We start from the raw sequence: 18,604 nt of genomic DNA, 5'->3' as shown, positions 1-18,604 counted from the left end.
TGGAGTGCGTCCAGATTCCTCTAGTAGCCCCTCAAGGGCCGAAAGACCTTCCATATCAGACTCCTCTAGGCCTAATTCCATGCATTTTTTTCTATTATGGTGTTTAAAAAATTTTATCCATTTAAGTTTGCGAGCAAATAAATTAAGATCTTTTATCCACGAAAATGAGTCAAATTTAACTGTAGGGACAAAGGAAAGTCCCTTTTCTAATAGTGTAATCTCTGATGCACTCAAATTATATTCAGAAAGGTTAATGATTTGAAGCCTATCCATGTTATTCCCCTTCACTAATCCTTTTGACCCCTCAGCATATAGCGGGAAATGGGAGGATTGTTGGCTAAAAAATTATTGCCACTATTAGAAGAGGCTCTCCCACGGCCTCTGTTTCTACTTCTTGCTCCTCCCCTAAATTTGTGTTTCCCACCACTACCGCCAAAGAATGGGCCCACTCTTTCAGAGTCTGTAGTTTCACTCTCTGATGTGGAAGGGTCAGATTCCCTCGGCCCCCTATTGGTCTGTTGATATTGCTGTTGTTGTGTAGTGACAAAATCATACGCTTTTTTCTCCCTGAATTCCTGTAGGTCTCTCTGGAATTGGAAGTGTTTTCGTTCTTTAAGATGATTAGTAAACCTTTCCAAAGTTTGTTGGAGGATTTTGTCCCTTTTTTCAAAACCTGGGGTATCTACCAAGGACTTGGCTGCCTCAATCTCTTTTTTAAGCTCAACACTAATAAAGTCAAACTGGACTTTTTCTTCCTCTACCAAGATCTGCATCAGCCTAAGTGAGCTCCCTGTAATCTCCTGTTCCCACCTTTCTTTAATATTAGCGGTTTTTAATCTTAATGCTGGGACAATGGGGACCCTGAGACCTCTGGGAACTATCTTATTCTTTAAATAGTTTTCCAGACTCTGGATCTCCCACCAACTTCTGGTATAATCTTTGTGCAGTCTATTAAGATTTTTAAAGGTGGATTTGAGAGATGCACCCTGAACTGTATACGTCAGTTCACACTCTGAAAAGACGCTTTTGGCCTCACTCATCCACCCATCTGTGTTTAATTCAGAAAGTGCAAAGGCTGCCATACCTAGATAAACTGAAATTATTAACTGTATGGATTAAATGTAATTTCACTGTCTAGTTTGATAGAAATCTAATTGTGCTCCCACAAAATGAGTAAATTTTATAGTTCACTGAAGTAACAATAAAGTAAAAAATACCTTTTAATTAGTAACTAGTTAAAAACAGGGGTAACACACCACTGTGACATAAGCCCCACCGTGATTGTTAAAAAATGTGTATTAAACAAAAAAACACTGAGTCATTGTGATACATCTAACTCAGTGTTTATAACAATATTATGTCTGGAAACAGCATATATCCAGGGCACATCAGTAGTACAATCCCAAAATAAAGCACAGGCGTCCGAATAGATCGGGTCTCCTAGTGCTGGGTGTAACACGATATGACTATCCCCAATGCAAACATTCCATAAACAAAACAACGACCCTACGCGTTTCAGGTACTCATCCTCAGGGGTCCGTATAATGGTAACTCTGGCCTTCACACCAGCGATAAAATCCTTTAACAGCAGATATTCTGCTGTGCGTCACGGCAAAGATGCACGTATTGATGTCAACGGCATACTTCATTGCAGGCGCTACGTTACTATAAACGCTAAACTCCACCCCTCGTATTCTAGCGGCAAACATGAACTGACCAATCCCCACACCCTCACGATTAGTGACACCTGCCCATGTGACCCCCCGCCGTCAGCTGACAACCAGGGGTCATCATCGGCCGCATCAAGCCGCACGCGCAGGCGCAGTAGAAGTCAGGGACAATTCGCCCAGACTGCCAAAATAGGAGAAGGTAAGCGCTACACGATAATGAATTGTAAGTAAATCTCGCGGGACAGTTAAACACCGCAAGTAGGCTACCTCACAAAGCAACTAAAAATGTAATTAACCACATATAGGGTGGAAGGAAATACGATCCCTCATGACATGGGGGATCGAGAGACGATCGCCGTTAAAAAACGGCAGACCAATAGGGCCATCTCAAAACTACATGTGTTGGGCAAAAATGAACTCACCCACCCCCTGGGCAACCCAAGGGAGATAGGTCGTCCATACGGAGTGTTAAATAAAACATGTATAATTAGTCTGCTCATTTAAACCTGCTGGATGTATGCATTCCAATCTGTGGATCCATTGTGCTTCTTTGCGTAAAATCAGGTTATCCCAATCACCTCCTCTTTTGGGGGGTCTAACAAGTTCAATAGCTTGAAACTTTAAACATGCTGCCTGGCCTTGGTGTTTGGCATGCACATGCTTAGATATTGGGGTGTCCCTATCATGGACAATGTCTCCAACATGCTCCCTAATACGGCGACGAAATTGTCGTGCTGTTTTTCCCACATAGTTAAGGGGGCATGGACATGTGATTAGGTAGACCACTCCCGCAGACTTGCAATTGACATAATCCCGAATAGTGTATTGTTTCTGTGTGGTGACGCTAGTGAAGCTATTGCCTTTAAAAATGAAATCACAGGCTTTACAGCTACCACACCTAAAGGTGCCTGGTATTTGTCTGTCCAGCCACGTGCCCCTAGGTGAAATGGGGTCAAAACAGCTGTGCATGACTCTGTCCCTTATATTTTTCCCTCTCCGATAGGTGACAGACGGCCTCTGTGTGATTTGATCTACCAGATCTGTATCAGAACTGAGAATACGCCAATACCTATTCAGTATCTGCATAATATCATTTTGTTTGGAATCATAGGTACCTATGAGTCTTGTGACCTGTTCTTCTTTCCGTTTTTTAGGGACCAGAAGACATTGCCTATCAGCATCCCTTGCTCCCTCATAGGCCTTCCTGATAACCCTCTCGGGGAAACCTCTGTCCTTCAATCTAGTTTTGAGCTCCTTGGCCTGGAACTCAAAATCACCCATAGAACTACAATTCCTACGTACTCTCATAAATTGGCCTTTTGGTATGCCACTTTTGAGGGAATGGGGATGACAGCTATTCCATTGTAGGAAACTATTTGTTGCTGTTTCTTTCCTATGTACCTTAGTGTGGATTGTGCCATCTGATGTTTTTGTGATTTTCAAATCTAAAAAAGACAATTCTTTTTCACTGATCTCACATGTGAATTTAAGTCCTACATCATTCTTGTTGAGGGCTGCTACAAAATTATGGAACTCATCCGCTGTAGAGTTCCAGAGGATCAACACGTCATCAATATATCTAATCCATAATCCAACAGATGAAGTCCAATTGACAAATTTGTCCCCAAAGACAATTGTCTCCTCCCACCAGCCAAGAAATAAATTTGCATAGGTGGGAGCAGCAGGACTCCCCATTGCAGTACCACATTTCTGATGGAAAATTTTGTCTTCAAAAATAAATATATTTCTTTCAAGAACAAACTGTAATAACTGCATGACAAACTGGTTATGAGCTACAAACTGGGTACCTCTAGATCCCAAATAGTACTCGACCGCTTTATAGCCACATTTGTGCGGTATGGATGAATACAACGCCTCGACATCCAGACTCGCCAAAATTGTATCTTTCTCCAGGGAAATGCCATCAATCTGTTTCAGGACATCCATTGTGTCACGCACATATGATGTGAGACTCAAAACAAAGGGACGCAACACTTGGTCAACATACGTGCTCACATTTTGAGTTAAATTATTTATGCCTGAAACAATAGGTCTGCCACGTAAAGGAGGATAACCTTTGTGGATTTTGGGCAGGCTATAGAAGCACGCCATAACAGGAAATTGTGGGTATAAAAACCCAAATTCCCCTGCACTAATCAAAGATCTGCTCTTTGCATCACTCAAAATGCTCAGCAACTCTTTCTTGAATAATGCCGTGGGGTTATCCTTTAAAATGGTATAGCAGTCATGGTTAAATAAGATGTCCTCACACATCTTCTTATAGCCATCCCTGCTCATGACCACAATGTTCCCACCTTTATCGGATGATTTGAGAACAATATTCTCTTTTTTCTCTAAAGTGGTCAGAGCTAATCGTTCAGACCAAGACAAATTATTATCCATTCCCCTGCTATCCTGACTGAGACTTTTGATCTCGTCTCCCACCATATCCACAAATAAATCCACATTGGTAAAGTCTCCCATAGGTGGCAATTTCCTACTCTTCATTTTAAGGTTGGTGAAGGGACCTATACCTGGAGTGCGTCCAGATTCCTCTAGTAGCCCCTCAAGGGCCGAAAGACCTTCCATATCAGACTCCTCTAGGCCTAATTCCATGCATTTTTTTCTATTATGGTGTTTAAAAAATTTTATCCATTTAAGTTTGCGAGCAAATAAATTAAGATCTTTTATCCACGAAAATGAGTCAAATTTAACTGTAGGGACAAAGGAAAGTCCCTTTTCTAATAGTGTAATCTCTGATGCACTCAAATTATATTCAGAAAGGTTAATGATTTGAAGCCTATCCATGTTATTCCCCTTCACTAATCCTTTTGACCCCTCAGCATATAGCGGGAAATGGGAGGATTGTTGGCTAAAAAATTATTGCCACTATTAGAAGAGGCTCTCCCACGGCCTCTGTTTCTACTTCTTGCTCCTCCCCTAAATTTGTGTTTCCCACCACTACCGCCAAAGAATGGGCCCACTCTTTCAGAGTCTGTAGTTTCACTCTCTGATGTGGAAGGGTCAGATTCCCTCGGCCCCCTATTGGTCTGTTGATATTGCTGTTGTTGTGTAGTGACAAAATCATACGCTTTTTTCTCCCTGAATTCCTGTAGGTCTCTCTGGAATTGGAAGTGTTTTCGTTCTTTAAGATGATTAGTAAACCTTTCCAAAGTTTGTTGGAGGATTTTGTCCCTTTTTTCAAAACCTGGGGTATCTACCAAGGACTTGGCTGCCTCAATCTCTTTTTTAAGCTCAACACTAATAAAGTCAAACTGGACTTTTTCTTCCTCTACCAAGATCTGCATCAGCCTAAGTGAGCTCCCTGTAATCTCCTGTTCCCACCTTTCTTTAATATTAGCGGTTTTTAATCTTAATGCTGGGACAATGGGGACCCTGAGACCTCTGGGAACTATCTTATTCTTTAAATAGTTTTCCAGACTCTGGATCTCCCACCAACTTCTGGTATAATCTTTGTGCAGTCTATTAAGATTTTTAAAGGTGGATTTGAGAGATGCACCCTGAACTGTATACGTCAGTTCACACTCTGAAAAGACGCTTTTGGCCTCACTCATCCACCCATCTGTGTTTAATTCAGAAAGTGCAAAGGCTGCCATACCTAGATAAACTGAAATTATTAACTGTATGGATTAAATGTAATTTCACTGTCTAGTTTGATAGAAATCTAATTGTGCTCCCACAAAATGAGTAAATTTTATAGTTCACTGAAGTAACAATAAAGTAAAAAATACCTTTTAATTAGTAACTAGTTAAAAACAGGGGTAACACACCACTGTGACATAAGCCCCACCGTGATTGTTAAAAAATGTATTAAACAAAAAAACACTGAGTCATTGTGATACATCTAACTCAGTGTTTATAACAATATTATGTCTGGAAACAGCATATATCCAGGGCACATCAGTAGTACAATCCCAAAATAAAGCACAGGCGTCCGAATAGATCGGGTCTCCTAGTGCTGGGTGTAACACGATATGACTATCCCCAATGCAAACATTCCATAAACAAAACAACGACCCTACGCGTTTCAGGTACTCATCCTCAGGGGTCCGTATAATGGTAACTCTGGCCTTCACACCAGCGATAAAATCCTTTAACAGCAGATATTCTGCTGTGCGTCACGGCAAAGATGCACGTATTGATGTCAACGGCATACTTCATTGCAGGCGCTACGTTACTATAAACGCTAAACTCCACCCCTCGTATTCTAGCGGCAAACATGAACTGACCAATCCCCACACCCTCACGATTAGTGACACCTGCCCATGTGACCCCCCGCCGTCAGCTGACAACCAGGGGTCATCATCGGCCGCATCAAGCCGCACGCGCAGGCGCAGTAGAAGTCAGGGACAATTCGCCCAGACTGCCAAAATAGGAGAAGGTAAGCGCTACACGATAATGAATTGTAAGTAAATCTCGCGGGACAGTTAAACACCGCAAGTAGGCTACCTCACAAAGCAACTAAAAATGTCAGGATGCAGACACAATTGAGAAGGAACCGTCAGCTCCCTGCTTCCGCATTAGTAGAGCTAAGGAGCAGAGGGAGCTCCTCCACTTGTCAAGGACCCTGGGCACAGCGCTACTTTCAGTGCTGAGCCCGGGGAAGCCCTTGACGTCACTGTCTATATATGGACAGTGATGTCGGACTTTCAACTATGGAGCCCCGGTCAGAGCATTGCAAGCTCTCGGTCCGGGGACTCCGGTCTAAGAAAAGCCCTTAACGTCACTCTGGCTGGGGATTCCGCTCCTGGAGAAGCCCCTGGTGTCACTATCCATATATGGACAGTGACATCAGCGGCTACTCCAGCAGCGGAATCCCTTGCCAGAGCATTGCCGACGCTCTGGCCGGGGATTCCGCTTCTAGAGGGAATCCCTGACGTCAGTGTCCATATATGGACAGTGACGTCAAGGGCTACTCCTGGAGCGAAATCCCCTACCAGAGCGGTTGTCCCTCTATGCCATACTTGAAAGTTGGGAGGTATTGACCTGTAGACTCAAAACCGAAAATCACGAGACTCTTTGCTGCTCTTGAATGTATCTGAAGGCTTCATGGATTATATAACCTCTGACCTACATGGTTTAAAGATAAATCCTGAAAGGTCCATTTGATGTGTCTACATTATAATTATTCCCCTTTGTTGACTAACATATACGTCGTGTTACCAGTAATAGTCACCATATCGTCATAATATTATTACTCTATTCCTATTATAACTTTGGCAAACCTACGTCTTTCCAGCTACAGCGAGCAAAAAAGCCGACATGAACATGCGCAATACCGCCAAGTAGCATAGAGTTCTATTCTGTTCGGCTAGAACGTCACTAATTCACCGGAAGTTCTCGTTGCACTCCTTTCAATGCAGCCGATGGTGTCGCTACGTCATCAGGATGCGCCGTAGATGTTGAGAATATTCGGTGAACTATGTCTCCTCCGTTGTTCAGTCTTCCGGAGGCGCGGAGTAAACTTACGGTGAGAGACTTCTGTGTGTATTTGCCCTGTCACCGGGATATTATATCTTGCTGTTTAGTTCGTGTGACTGTGAGTTACCGAGTGACCTACCCAGTCCGGAGGAGAGTATTTGTAATTACAGCCTTGTCTTTGTATTTTATATCAGAGTGCGACCAGGGAGGCTGTGCCCAGCCGGAACGTCAAGCATTTATTAAATGTGTTCAGTCAAGTCCCTGGAAGGTATAAAGATGATGACAAGCCCTCCTGACACATACATGTCTTCTTCTCTCCATGTACTGTATGTGGCCATTGACTTATGCATTGTGTTGTCTTACAGTGAAAATGAGAAGAAGCCGACCCTCGATCAAGTCTTCAGAGTTGTTTTGGAGGAGGAAATTGTAAGTAACTTGTTGGGCTGATGATTAGGTCAATAATACCAACCAAAATGCCAGGGGTAGTGCATGCTGGGTTAAACCATGCGGCAGATCTAGATACAGTTCTGTGCTGTGTTGCTTGATTGGGATTTTCATCTACTCCTCTCACCATTGACCGTGAACTGTGGCTGTCTTAGATCTCAAATAATTTACAGAGTTTTATGCGTATAAGTTCTGCAACTTTCTAATATACATTGTTTAAATTCTTCACCGTTTTCAAGATCTCTGCTTTATGTAAGTGAATGGATACTATTGTATTTGCATCTAAAGCCACAGGAACATGTTCACACAGCGTGGAAAGCGCAGAATCCACAGCAATAATTGAGCATGCTGTGGATTTCAAAATCTGCAGCATGTTCATCTTTCAGCGCAGATATTCTCCTGAGCATGTGGATTGGGTATAAAATACCGGCGAAGTGTTAGGGCATGTTCAGACATGGTGGAAATGATGCTAGGAGACCCTGCCTGCCTACGGGATTATTGCCCCGTTCTGAAAACATGATTACAGTATGGGACCGTATTCCCGCGGGGAGGTAGGGACTCTTAGCATTTTTGCTTGCTAGAGAAGCTTGCTTGTATTTATGAATTATTATTATTTTATTTTTTTAACGTGGCATTCTCTATTCTAAATGCAGATAAATCAAGCTTCTTGTGAAAACTGCCTTGCAACTATTTCACTTGCTATCAATGGAGTTACAGAAGGTAACTAGACATTATAGAAAAGAATATGAATGTGTTTTCAAGTTATGTATTGCTATTATTCAGCGCGCTCTTCTCTCCTCAGCTCTGTCCATAGCACTGACACGCCCCCTTACCTGTTCGGATGAAAAGACTGCAATCGCACACTGTCTCATGCTGTGGCACTGTCCATATCTGATTGGACAGTGTCACAGCCATAGTAACACGCCCCGTTGACAGTTCAGGGGGTTATTTAAATATCGGGCGCCAAATATAACAGCACCAATATCTAAATAGCGGTAGAGGTAGAATTTTTTTTTAAAGTGCCCCATGCTTTGTGCAGCCCTCCCCATTACATGCTGCGCTCAGCTGCACATGTATGGGGAGGTGAAAGGTTCTCTTTAAGAGGTTCCCGACCGCTGGCGCTGACCCAATTACCCTAATATAGACATGTAATATATTAAAATTTACGGTAGACAATGACGATCACAAATAAAAGGTCTATTTTAGGGTAAAACTATGTTATTACCCCCAAAAAATAGCTGAAACGTAAAAAATCTTATTTTTTTGCTATTTTCAAACTTTATGAATAAAAATTCTAAAATAGCAAAAAAGGTGTGTATAAAAACAATAAAAAATGAAACCTGCATTGCCTACGGAAAAAACGTCGCAAAAATCACGTTGTTAGCCCAACAAATAAAAAAGTTATAGCCATTTAACTAACACGGGCTAAACGGTGTCTGGTCCTGAAGGCTCAAAATAGCCCGGTCCTGAACCAATTTTGTACATTAGTCTTAATGGTGATCTGATTATATGTATCCACCTTCAGGTCATCTTTTGGCCGTCTATTTTTAGTTATGTCGATGAGTTCAGTGAAAAGCCTGTAGCTGAATTAGTGTTCTGAATGTAAACACTGACTGTTGTCCTGACCATTGTATAAGTTCAAGGCAGTGAAGCAGTGGGCCCGTGCCATAGTGTAAAGGGTTGTAAGTGTGGGGGGGGGGGGGGGGGACGGGACATTTTTGCCAATTTCTAAATGTGCATATGACTTTCATTTCTTTCCAGGCATATGCACCGCTACCACACCGTTTGTGCTGCTCGGTGATGTGCTTGATTGTCTTCCTCTGGATCAGTGCGATAAAATATTCACATTTGTGGAGAAAAATGTTGGAACCTGGAAATCTGTAAGTATTTTCTATATAGTTTATGTTGCATAAGTAAATCTGACAGTAATGATACTATAACGTGGATAAATTTGAGGTTTCATGCGAACTTATCTAAACCTCTTTTCTTTCTTTTGTACCAAAAATGAACTGGTTATACAATGTCATGTGTTTAAAAAGGATTTATCAGCTTTCCTGACTCGTATTCCCCATGACATTACCATTCTTGAGCATCTTTTATGGAACTCCGCTCTGTGCAATTCTTCTGTTACTCTTCCTGGAAATGTATGACTACATTGACAACTGGGTTTTTCTCTGCACAGTCTGACGCTGTTAACACTCTGATGCAGTCCAATCAGTGCTAAGAGACGCCATGCCCAAACCTCTAATCCACCCGCAAGCTAGACTAGGGCTGTGTTGCACTACAAGTTCTTGGACAGCACTGAGTTGAGAATGGGGCTGTTGTGGAATAAAAACTGAGGGCACTATAGCCGGTTACGTTCTAGGGGTTGATCGCGGTCCCAGCAGTCAGACACTTACTGACATTGATGGCAAATATCTAGTTAACAAGTCATCACTATTTTAACCCTGTTAAATATTATTGATTTCGTTAGTTATACTTTGCATAACTTATCTGAAATAAGTATGTGTGTGTATATCTATCATTTCTATTAGATTAAAGCATAATCTGTCTCTTCTGGTTTCAGAATATGTTTTATTCGGCTGGAAAGAACTACTTGCTTCGGATGTGTAATGGTAAGATCCCTGGAAAGCTGTTGGAGATGTTCCTAAACTAAAGCATCAATGCTGCATACTGTTAAATGGCTGAATGATCATCGAAATGTATTTTCTCAGATCTCTTAAGAAGACTTTCAAAATCTCAAAATACTGTATTCTGCGGAAGAATTCAGCTATTCCTTGCACGTTTGTTTCCCCTGTCCGAAAAATCTGGTGAGATTCAAATTGTTTATTTATATAATTAAGTAATGATTTTATATTCTATTTCAATTCGCCTGGACACGTTCTAGAGACAGTTTATATGTCTTCTATGTATTTACGTGTTTATATAAGTTGTATATTTAACACCTTAATGACCAGCCTATTTTAGGCCTTAAAGAGGCTCTGTCACCACATTATAAGTGGCCTATCTTGTACATAATGTGTTCCGCGCTGTAATGTAGATTACAGCAGTGTTTTTTATTTAGAAAAACAATCATTTTTGAAGGGGTTATGACCTATTTTAGCTTTATGCTAATGAGTTTCCTAATGAACAACTGGGCGTGTTTTACTTTTTGGCCAAATGGGCGTTATAGAGAGAAGTGTATGACGTGGACCAATCAGCGTCCTACACTTCTCTCCATTCATTTACACTGAAGATAGCGATATAGCTGTATCGCTATGTGCAGCCACATACACATACTATAACATTACTGCAGTGTCCTGACAATGAATATACATTACCTCCAGCCAGGACGTGATGTGTATTCAGAATCCTGAAACTTCGCTAATACAATCCCGACACTACAGCACAGCAAGCGTAATCTCGCGAGATTATGCTGTCAACGGTCATTTCAAACGAGATTACAGTTGATGTGCTGTAGTGTCGGGATTGTGTTAGCGAAGTGTCAGGATTCTGAATACACATCACGTCCTGGCTGGAGGTAATGTATATTCATTGTCCGGACACTGCAGTAACGTTAGTGTGGGTGTATGAGGCTGCACATAACGATATAGCTATATCGCTATGTAAATGAATTGAGAGAAGTGTATGACGCTGATTGGTCAGCGTCATGCAATCCTCTGTACTTTTTCCCACTTGGCCATATAATTGAGAAACTCATTAGCATAAAGCTATTATAGGTCATAACTCCGTCAAAATGATCGTTTTTCTAAATAAAAAACACTGCTGTTATCTACATTATAGCGCCGATCACATCATGTACAAGATAGGCCACTTATAATGTGGTGACAGAGCCTCTTTAATGACCAGCTATTTTTTACGTTTTAACTTTATTTTATTTTTTGCGTCGACCTCACTGTGTAAGGTCTTGTTTTTTGCGGGACCAGTTGTATTTTTTAATAGCACCATTTTGGGGTACATATAATTTATTGCTTTAACTTTTTTTGGGTGGGGAATAGAAAAAAAAAAAACAATTTCGCCACTCTTTTTTTTCGTCCTAAATTTACGCAGTTTACCGTGTGGTATAAATAGCACAATTTTATTCAGCGGGTCGTTACAATTGCAACGATTCCAAATTTATATAGGTTTTTTTTATGTTTTACTTAGGGATGCACGATGCATCGAAACTTCGATACTGTGCATCCCCAAACGGTTCGATGCCGTTATTTTATGTATTTCGATTCTAAGCTGTGCGGCTGCACAGCTCAGTATAGTAACACCTGAATGTATGAGAGAAGGGCTGCGGCTGTGTAATACAGCCATTGCCCCGCTCCTGAGTCCTGGCAAGTGCGCGGGGTCAGGATGATGCGATGCAGCCAGCACTGCACTAATGAGCAGCGTAAATGAAGACAGAGAACATGGCGGGCGCGCTGCAAAACACCCCCATGTTCTGTCCTCCATGCCTGCTCCGCCGCTCATTAGTGCAGCGCCGCCCGCGTTACCTCCTGCTGACGGCGCGCGCACTTAATGTCAGGAGCGGGGCAATGACTGTATTACACAACCGCAGTCCCGCTCTAAAACGGCGGAGATCAGAAAAACCTCATCTCCGCCACTTTTCTCCTGAATGCTGCGATTAAAGCTGACTGCAGCATTCAGGGGAAAATGAGAAGGGGGGGGATGCCACTTGGATTGCATCACAGGGAATTCCTGTGACGCGATTGAGGGACATACCATATATGGGCAGACAGCTCAGGGTCTATTGAAGGACCCCAGGGCTGTCTGACCATATTTCCTGTTGTTAGGGCATACTGAGGTATGTCCTAACAACTGCCTGTGTACTATCCGTACACAGGCTAATGTACTGTAATATAGATATATGCCAGTACATTAAAGTAAAAACATAAAGTAATATTCTATAAAAAAAAGACATCATTTTTACAATAAACATAAAAATAAGTCTCAATACATAAAATATACATATTCAGTATTGGCGCGGCCGTAATAACCTGCACAACAATAGTTTTGCGTCATTTATGATGTGTACGCTGTAAAAAAAATCAAATAAAAACGGCTTTCTGTCACTTATTAATGTGGGGCGCGAGGTGCAATGAATTTAACCTCCATGTGCCTCACATTAATAGTAATTAACCCCATCATGTACCTTACACATTAACCCATTATGACTGAGGAACATAATGGGATTAATTACTATTAATGTGAGGCACATTCAAAATTCATCACACGTCATCACAAAATGGAAGAATTTTTTTAATATTTTTTTTTATTACTGTTGGCAAAGTATTGTTTTGGTATCGAAATTGCAATACTACACACAGTATTGTTATCTAAGTCCAAATTCAGGTATCGTGACATCCCTAGTTTTACTACTTTTAAAAACTTCTTTTTTTTTTTTTTGTGTCTCCATATTTGAAGAGCCATAACTTTTTATTTATTTATTTTTGGCCGATGCAGCTGTATGAGGGCGTTTTTCTTTGCGGGACGACTTGTAGTTTTTATTGGTAACATTTTGGAGTACGTGTGACTTTTTTTGATCACTTTATCACGTTATTTTTAAGGCAAGATACACAGAAAACAGCAATTCTTGCATTGTTATTTTATTTTGTATGGAGTCCGCCGAGCGGGTTGAATAATGTAATAACTTTATAGCTGGATTAGTTATGGACGCAGTGATACCAAATATGTGTAACTTTTTTTTTTTTTTTTAATAATAATAAAGCATTTTGTAAGGGGAAAAAGTGGGTTTTTAATTATTTTTTTTTTTTTTTTTTTTTTTTTTTTTACTAGTCGCACTAGGGGAATTTACTATGCGATCACCTGATCGCTTTTATAATATACTGCAATACTTCTGTATTGTAGTGTATTACTGCCTGTCTGTTTAAAATGGACAGGCATCTGCTAGGCCATGCCTCTAAAGCCTAGCAGGCATTCACTACAGGCAGACCTGGGGGCCTTTTATGAGGCTGCCATAGAAGACACAGACACTCTGCGATCTTACGCAGGGTGCCGGTGGGGTGAGAGGGAGCTCCATCCCGCTCTCCAAAACCAATCAGATGCGGCACTCGCTATTGAGTGCCACATCTGAGGGGTTAAACGGGCATGATCAATACTGATATCGATCTCTCCCGTTAGAGCAGGTCCACTCCCCGCTTTCAGCTACCTCTGGTAGATTTAACGGCTCCCTGCTCTGTTTATTTATTCTGATGCAGCGCCATAAATAGGCTACTGCATAAGAATAGCCCGTTAGTGGCTGCCGTAAAAACACCTACGGGCGGTCCCTAACGGGTTAAAGAGAAGCTCCGGGCATATGCTTGTAAAAATGATGGCTAGTCAGTCCATAGCAGCTATGATTCTGCTTCTAACAGGTTATACAGGTATAAGTTACTTCATTGGGAGATTTGTGTCTTTATTTCTCCAATAATTCTGCAAAGTTCCGTTCTCCAGTCTGCTGTGAGGCCATGACCTCCGCCCTCTGTGTGATGACTGACAACTACTTCTCAGCTCAGTACTGCTGTATGTAGTATTCATCCCTGAGCACCAATGTGTTTAATGAGGAATTGTTCTGCCATTATTCATGTGCTTTCCTGACCCCCAGTAATGTGTTTACCTGTGGTCTGCACAGCATGTAACCTGTGATGGCTCCTCCTGCTATGCAGAGATAACCGCCTCTTTACCCTCTGAGAAGCAAGGCTCTACAACTTAGTATGCGTTCACACCTGCGTCTTGGCTCTGTTCCGACAAAAAAAATTCTGTCGGAAGGGAGCCCTGTCTGACATTATTGATTTAAATGGAGACTGATGCAGTGTAAATAGTTTCCGTTTATTGTGCAGAGGATCCGTCGTTTGGACGGAATGAATACCATAGTCGACTACGCTATTTATTTAATCAAAACGAACGTCGGAACGGAGCCCTGACGCAGATGTGAACGCCGCCTTACATGTATAAGTATGCAGAAACGTGTCGGCAGTCAGGCATTGAAACTCGGGGTAACCATAATGGAAGCTGTTATCTCTGCCTAGTGGAAGGAGCCTGTGTGAGGATACGTATCCGTTTGTGAGGGGCTCCCCTAGGCAACTAGCAGCAGTTTGTAATTAATCCGCAGTATAAATGGTCTGCATGAGACTGGAGTTCAGTGAGAAGATCGTAAAGCAAGTACAGGGAGACAAATTAGCTGATCTTATATAAAGCTGGAGCTTCTCTTCAACTGGTGATCTTATTTATGGCATCCCTACATAATGCTTGCAGCCCCTCATAAAAAAAAAGACATAAAAAAATCGCCTTGATGATGGACCTTGCCATTATAAATATTGCTTCTTATGAATATCATATTGACTAGTACATCTTGGTTGCCCGCCTCACTATCGGGAGCTGCGAATAATTTCCTAGTTTATACATTTAGGCTGGGTTCACACGACCTATTTTCAGGCATAAACGAGGCGTATTATGCCTCGTTTTACGTCTGAAAATAGGGTTACAATACGTTGGCAAACATCTGCCCATTCATTTGAATGGGTTTGCCGACGTACTGTGCAGACAACCTGTAATTTACGCGTCGTCGTTTGACAGCTGTCAAACGACGACGCGTAAATGGACTGCCTCGGCAAAAGTGCAGGGCACTTCTTTGCCACGTAATTTGAGCTGTTCTTCATTGAACTCAATGAAGCACAGCTCAAGATTTACGAGCGTCTCAGAGCGTCTCAGACGCCTCGTAAATTACGAGGAGGAGCATTTACGTGTGAAACGAGGCAGCTGTAAACAGTCTGTCTTTTCACACGTAAATGCCTCTCATCATGTGAACATACCCTTACACATCTGGCTCGCTTCAGCACCATTCAGGAAATCCTCAGCGTGTAATAATTATCAGTATTTTATTTTTAAGGTTTGAATTTGCAAAGTCAGTTCAACTTGGAGAATGTCACCGTTTTTAACGTCAATGAACAGGAGAGCACTCTGGGGCAAAAAGTAAGTGGTAATGTCTTTTAGCAGTATTTTTTTTCTAAGCTTTTACTTGCACTAGGCAGAATGCCACCATCCATTAAAATCTGACTTATTCATTGCATAATATCAAACCTCTTTTTAATTTCCAGCAAGTGGAAGATCGAGAAGATGGAATGGAGATAGAGGAAGGTGAAATGGGAGATGATGAAGCACCTAACAGTTCGTAAGTGTACTTTTATCTACAATAAGCGAATTGGGGTACCTTCAACAGTCCTATCACTACCCCAAATCAAGGCAAAAAAAATAATCTATGTGGTTTTAGTTGTCCCATTTTGAAGTTATAACCTTGAAAAAAAGAATAACACCTGAAAAGCACCATAACTTCAGCATGTTTAATTTAAAACAAAAACAACCTGAGCCCAAAAGCGCCACAAACAGAAACGCTGTGTGTGTAGACATGCTCAAAATGTATTATAGACTCTCCATAAACATCCTGTCACAGCATTTGTGATTTACACACAGATGCTGGGATCATTAGAACACATTGCTTTGATACACTTAAAGGAACAGTGTCACCAACAAAAATTTTTTTATATCAGTTTGATGTTAGTGTTTTATTAAAAACGTTTGTATTTGTTTGTGTGTTACTTTTTTTTATTTTTACACTTTTTCTTCCCTATGGGGGCTGCCATTTTTTTTTCCATTTCTGTATGTGTCGATTAACGACACATACAGACATGGAATACGGCAGCTCCAGTCCCATAGGGACTGCGAACGGGGCCCGTTCCATCCACTATAGTGTACGCCGTCTGTGTGGGAACGGCGCATGCGCCGCTCCCACACAGTCCAATTTGAAATGCGCGCCGTCCGGCGCCATTTTCCTGTGGACCGGAAGTCGCGGCCAGACTGTAAGATTACTACTTCCGGTCGCGGCTTCCGGACTTGTGCACATGGAGCAGCGGCAGCAGACTGAGCGGATGGACCGGAGGGAGCGGCGGCGACTGGAGCAGGTAAGGGATTTCTATGTATGTTTGTGTTCAGTGTGTGTTTACTACTGTATGTAAACCTACTACACTGTGTGTTAGCTCAAAAAATGGCGACACACTGTGTAGGAGGTTAGACCGTTCAATCCCCTCGTTTCTCCCGGCACTAGCCAGGATAAAGGAGGGGGGGATTCTGAGAGCTCACTAGAGCGAGGGATTTTTTCCCAATTTTGCAGCATAAAGCAATGTGGTTGCTTTACCACATGCAATGCTGCAATTTTGGGAATGGCTCCATCTAGTGACCAGCAATAGGAAATATTATAAATTAGAATCCAATTTATAATATTTCCTGACTCGTGAAAAAAATAAAAAAAATTAGAACAATGTTTAATCACCTACACACTAATTGTTTAACTAAAAAAAAAAACATTTTTTGCTAGCAACACATTCCCTTTAAGCTGAGTTCACATATTACGGTCAAAATGCTTTTTTTTGCCACGGTTACGGCACAACTGTGCCATATTGATGCGATGAGTGAACCTAGCCATACTGTAACGAACTGTGCACCTGTGTGCCAATCACATGACCAGGATAGATTTTATACACTGGAAGTGAACAATGAATGTTCCTTCTGAATGACAACACACACAGATCTTGAAAACCGAGGAATCAATACAGACAGTATATTGGTTCATTGTATAACTTAATTATACACAAAATCATAAGAATTTGCTGAAACCAGACAAACCCTTAAAACTCACTTTACTTTTTAAAATATTCAGCATCTTCTTACTTAATGTGCTAAGTTTGTTGTTTTATCTGTTTAATATTTTTGTTTATAATTTGTTAAAAAAAAAAATATAAATTTTCTTTCAGTTCTATTCCCATAGATTACAATCTGTATAGAAAATTCTGGTCTCTGCAGGACTTCTTCAGGAATCCTGTTCAGTGCTATGACAAAAGTTCTTGGAAAACCTTCCTCAAGGTAAATGTTTTTTGTATTTATTAGAAGTGCGGTTTTGCTTTTACGTGGCATTGGTTCATGGTACACAAAGCATTAGTGATCTGCTGACTATACACCGTTCAGTCATAACCCAAAACCACTGACTGGTTAAGTGAACAACATTAATTATGTCGTTACAATAGCACCAGTCCAAGGATGGGATGTATGAGGCAGCAAGGGAACGGTCAATTCTTGAAGTTGATCCGTTGGAACCAGAGGGAAAATCAGGCAAGAGTAAGGTTCTCCTAGACTTTGACAAGGGCCAAATTGTTATGGCTAGACGACTGTGGCAGAGCATCTCCAAAACGGCAGGTCTTATGGGGTGTTCCCGGTATGCAATGGTTACAAGGGAAGGCCAACCAGTGACCTGGGGATGGGGCTCATTGATGTGCATGGGAAGAGAAGACTAGCCTGTCTGGTCCGATCCCACAGAAGAGCTACAATAGCATAAATGACTGAAAAAGTTGGTGGGGGCGTGGCCAACTGCCGACGGGACCGGTCGCATGATTTAGGAGCTCCGCTTTCGGCCCCGATTTCCCTACATTTATCCTGCTGACATACCGCTACAATTCCTCACAGAGCCAGAAGACAACCTCGCCGACATAAAGAGGGTAACATGAACCGTACACGGCATTCCATGGCTGCAGAGAAGTTGAAGGAGTTTGCCCGCGCTGCTCCTCAAGATGGCGCCGACGCCTCTTCCTCCTTGCCGCCTCCTCCACCAGAGAACACACAGCCAGAGGCTCAGCCTGCTCCTGAGCCGGAACTAACGCTGGCGCAGGTATCAGCCAAGCTCCTGGACGCTATACAGCTCTCCACCTCTTCCCTGACAGGAAAGATTGCTGAAGTAAAGTCGGATGTGGGACTCCTCAGACAGGACCTGCAGAACTTAAGGGACCGGGTGAGGGAGACGGAGGACCGCATTTCTGGGCTAGAAGATAAAGTGGCGCCACAGACAGGAAAGCTGGCACAGCTGGATAGAGTGGCGACTCAATGGCTACAGCGAGCAGACGACCTGGAAAATCGCCTGAGACGCAATAATATACGGATCCTTGGGCTCCCTGAGCGCTGTGAAGGCAGAGACCCCAGTTCCTTTATTGAAGCCTGGTTTAAAGAAATTCTACCAA

The 18,604-nt window shown here is 42.0% G+C and overlaps 1 protein-coding gene across 1 annotated transcript in view; it reads left to right on the top strand.

Moving 5' to 3' along the window:
- The first annotated feature begins 7,053 nt into the window (after positions 1-7,053).
- THOC1 (THO complex subunit 1) overlaps positions 7,054-18,604 on the top strand; it is a 31,166-nt gene continuing 19,615 nt past the window's right edge. Inside the window, exons 1-10 of the mRNA XM_075826368.1 lie at positions 7,054-7,161; positions 7,307-7,380; positions 7,478-7,538; positions 8,210-8,276; positions 9,318-9,436; positions 10,123-10,171; positions 10,271-10,366; positions 15,433-15,515; positions 15,641-15,714; positions 17,351-17,459. Coding sequence (XP_075682483.1) covers positions 7,114-7,161; positions 7,307-7,380; positions 7,478-7,538; positions 8,210-8,276; positions 9,318-9,436; positions 10,123-10,171; positions 10,271-10,366; positions 15,433-15,515; positions 15,641-15,714; positions 17,351-17,459 — 780 coding nt within the window. The 5' untranslated portion in view covers positions 7,054-7,113. The remainder of the gene's footprint in view (positions 7,162-7,306; positions 7,381-7,477; positions 7,539-8,209; positions 8,277-9,317; positions 9,437-10,122; positions 10,172-10,270; positions 10,367-15,432; positions 15,516-15,640; positions 15,715-17,350; positions 17,460-18,604) is intronic.

This window comes from Rhinoderma darwinii, chromosome 5 (assembly GCF_050947455.1).
Source record: "Rhinoderma darwinii isolate aRhiDar2 chromosome 5, aRhiDar2.hap1, whole genome shotgun sequence".
Taxonomy (NCBI): Eukaryota; Metazoa; Chordata; class Amphibia; order Anura; family Rhinodermatidae; genus Rhinoderma; species Rhinoderma darwinii.
The sequence above is the reverse complement of the archived record's forward strand: the minus strand, read 5'-3'. Positions and strand labels throughout refer to the sequence as shown.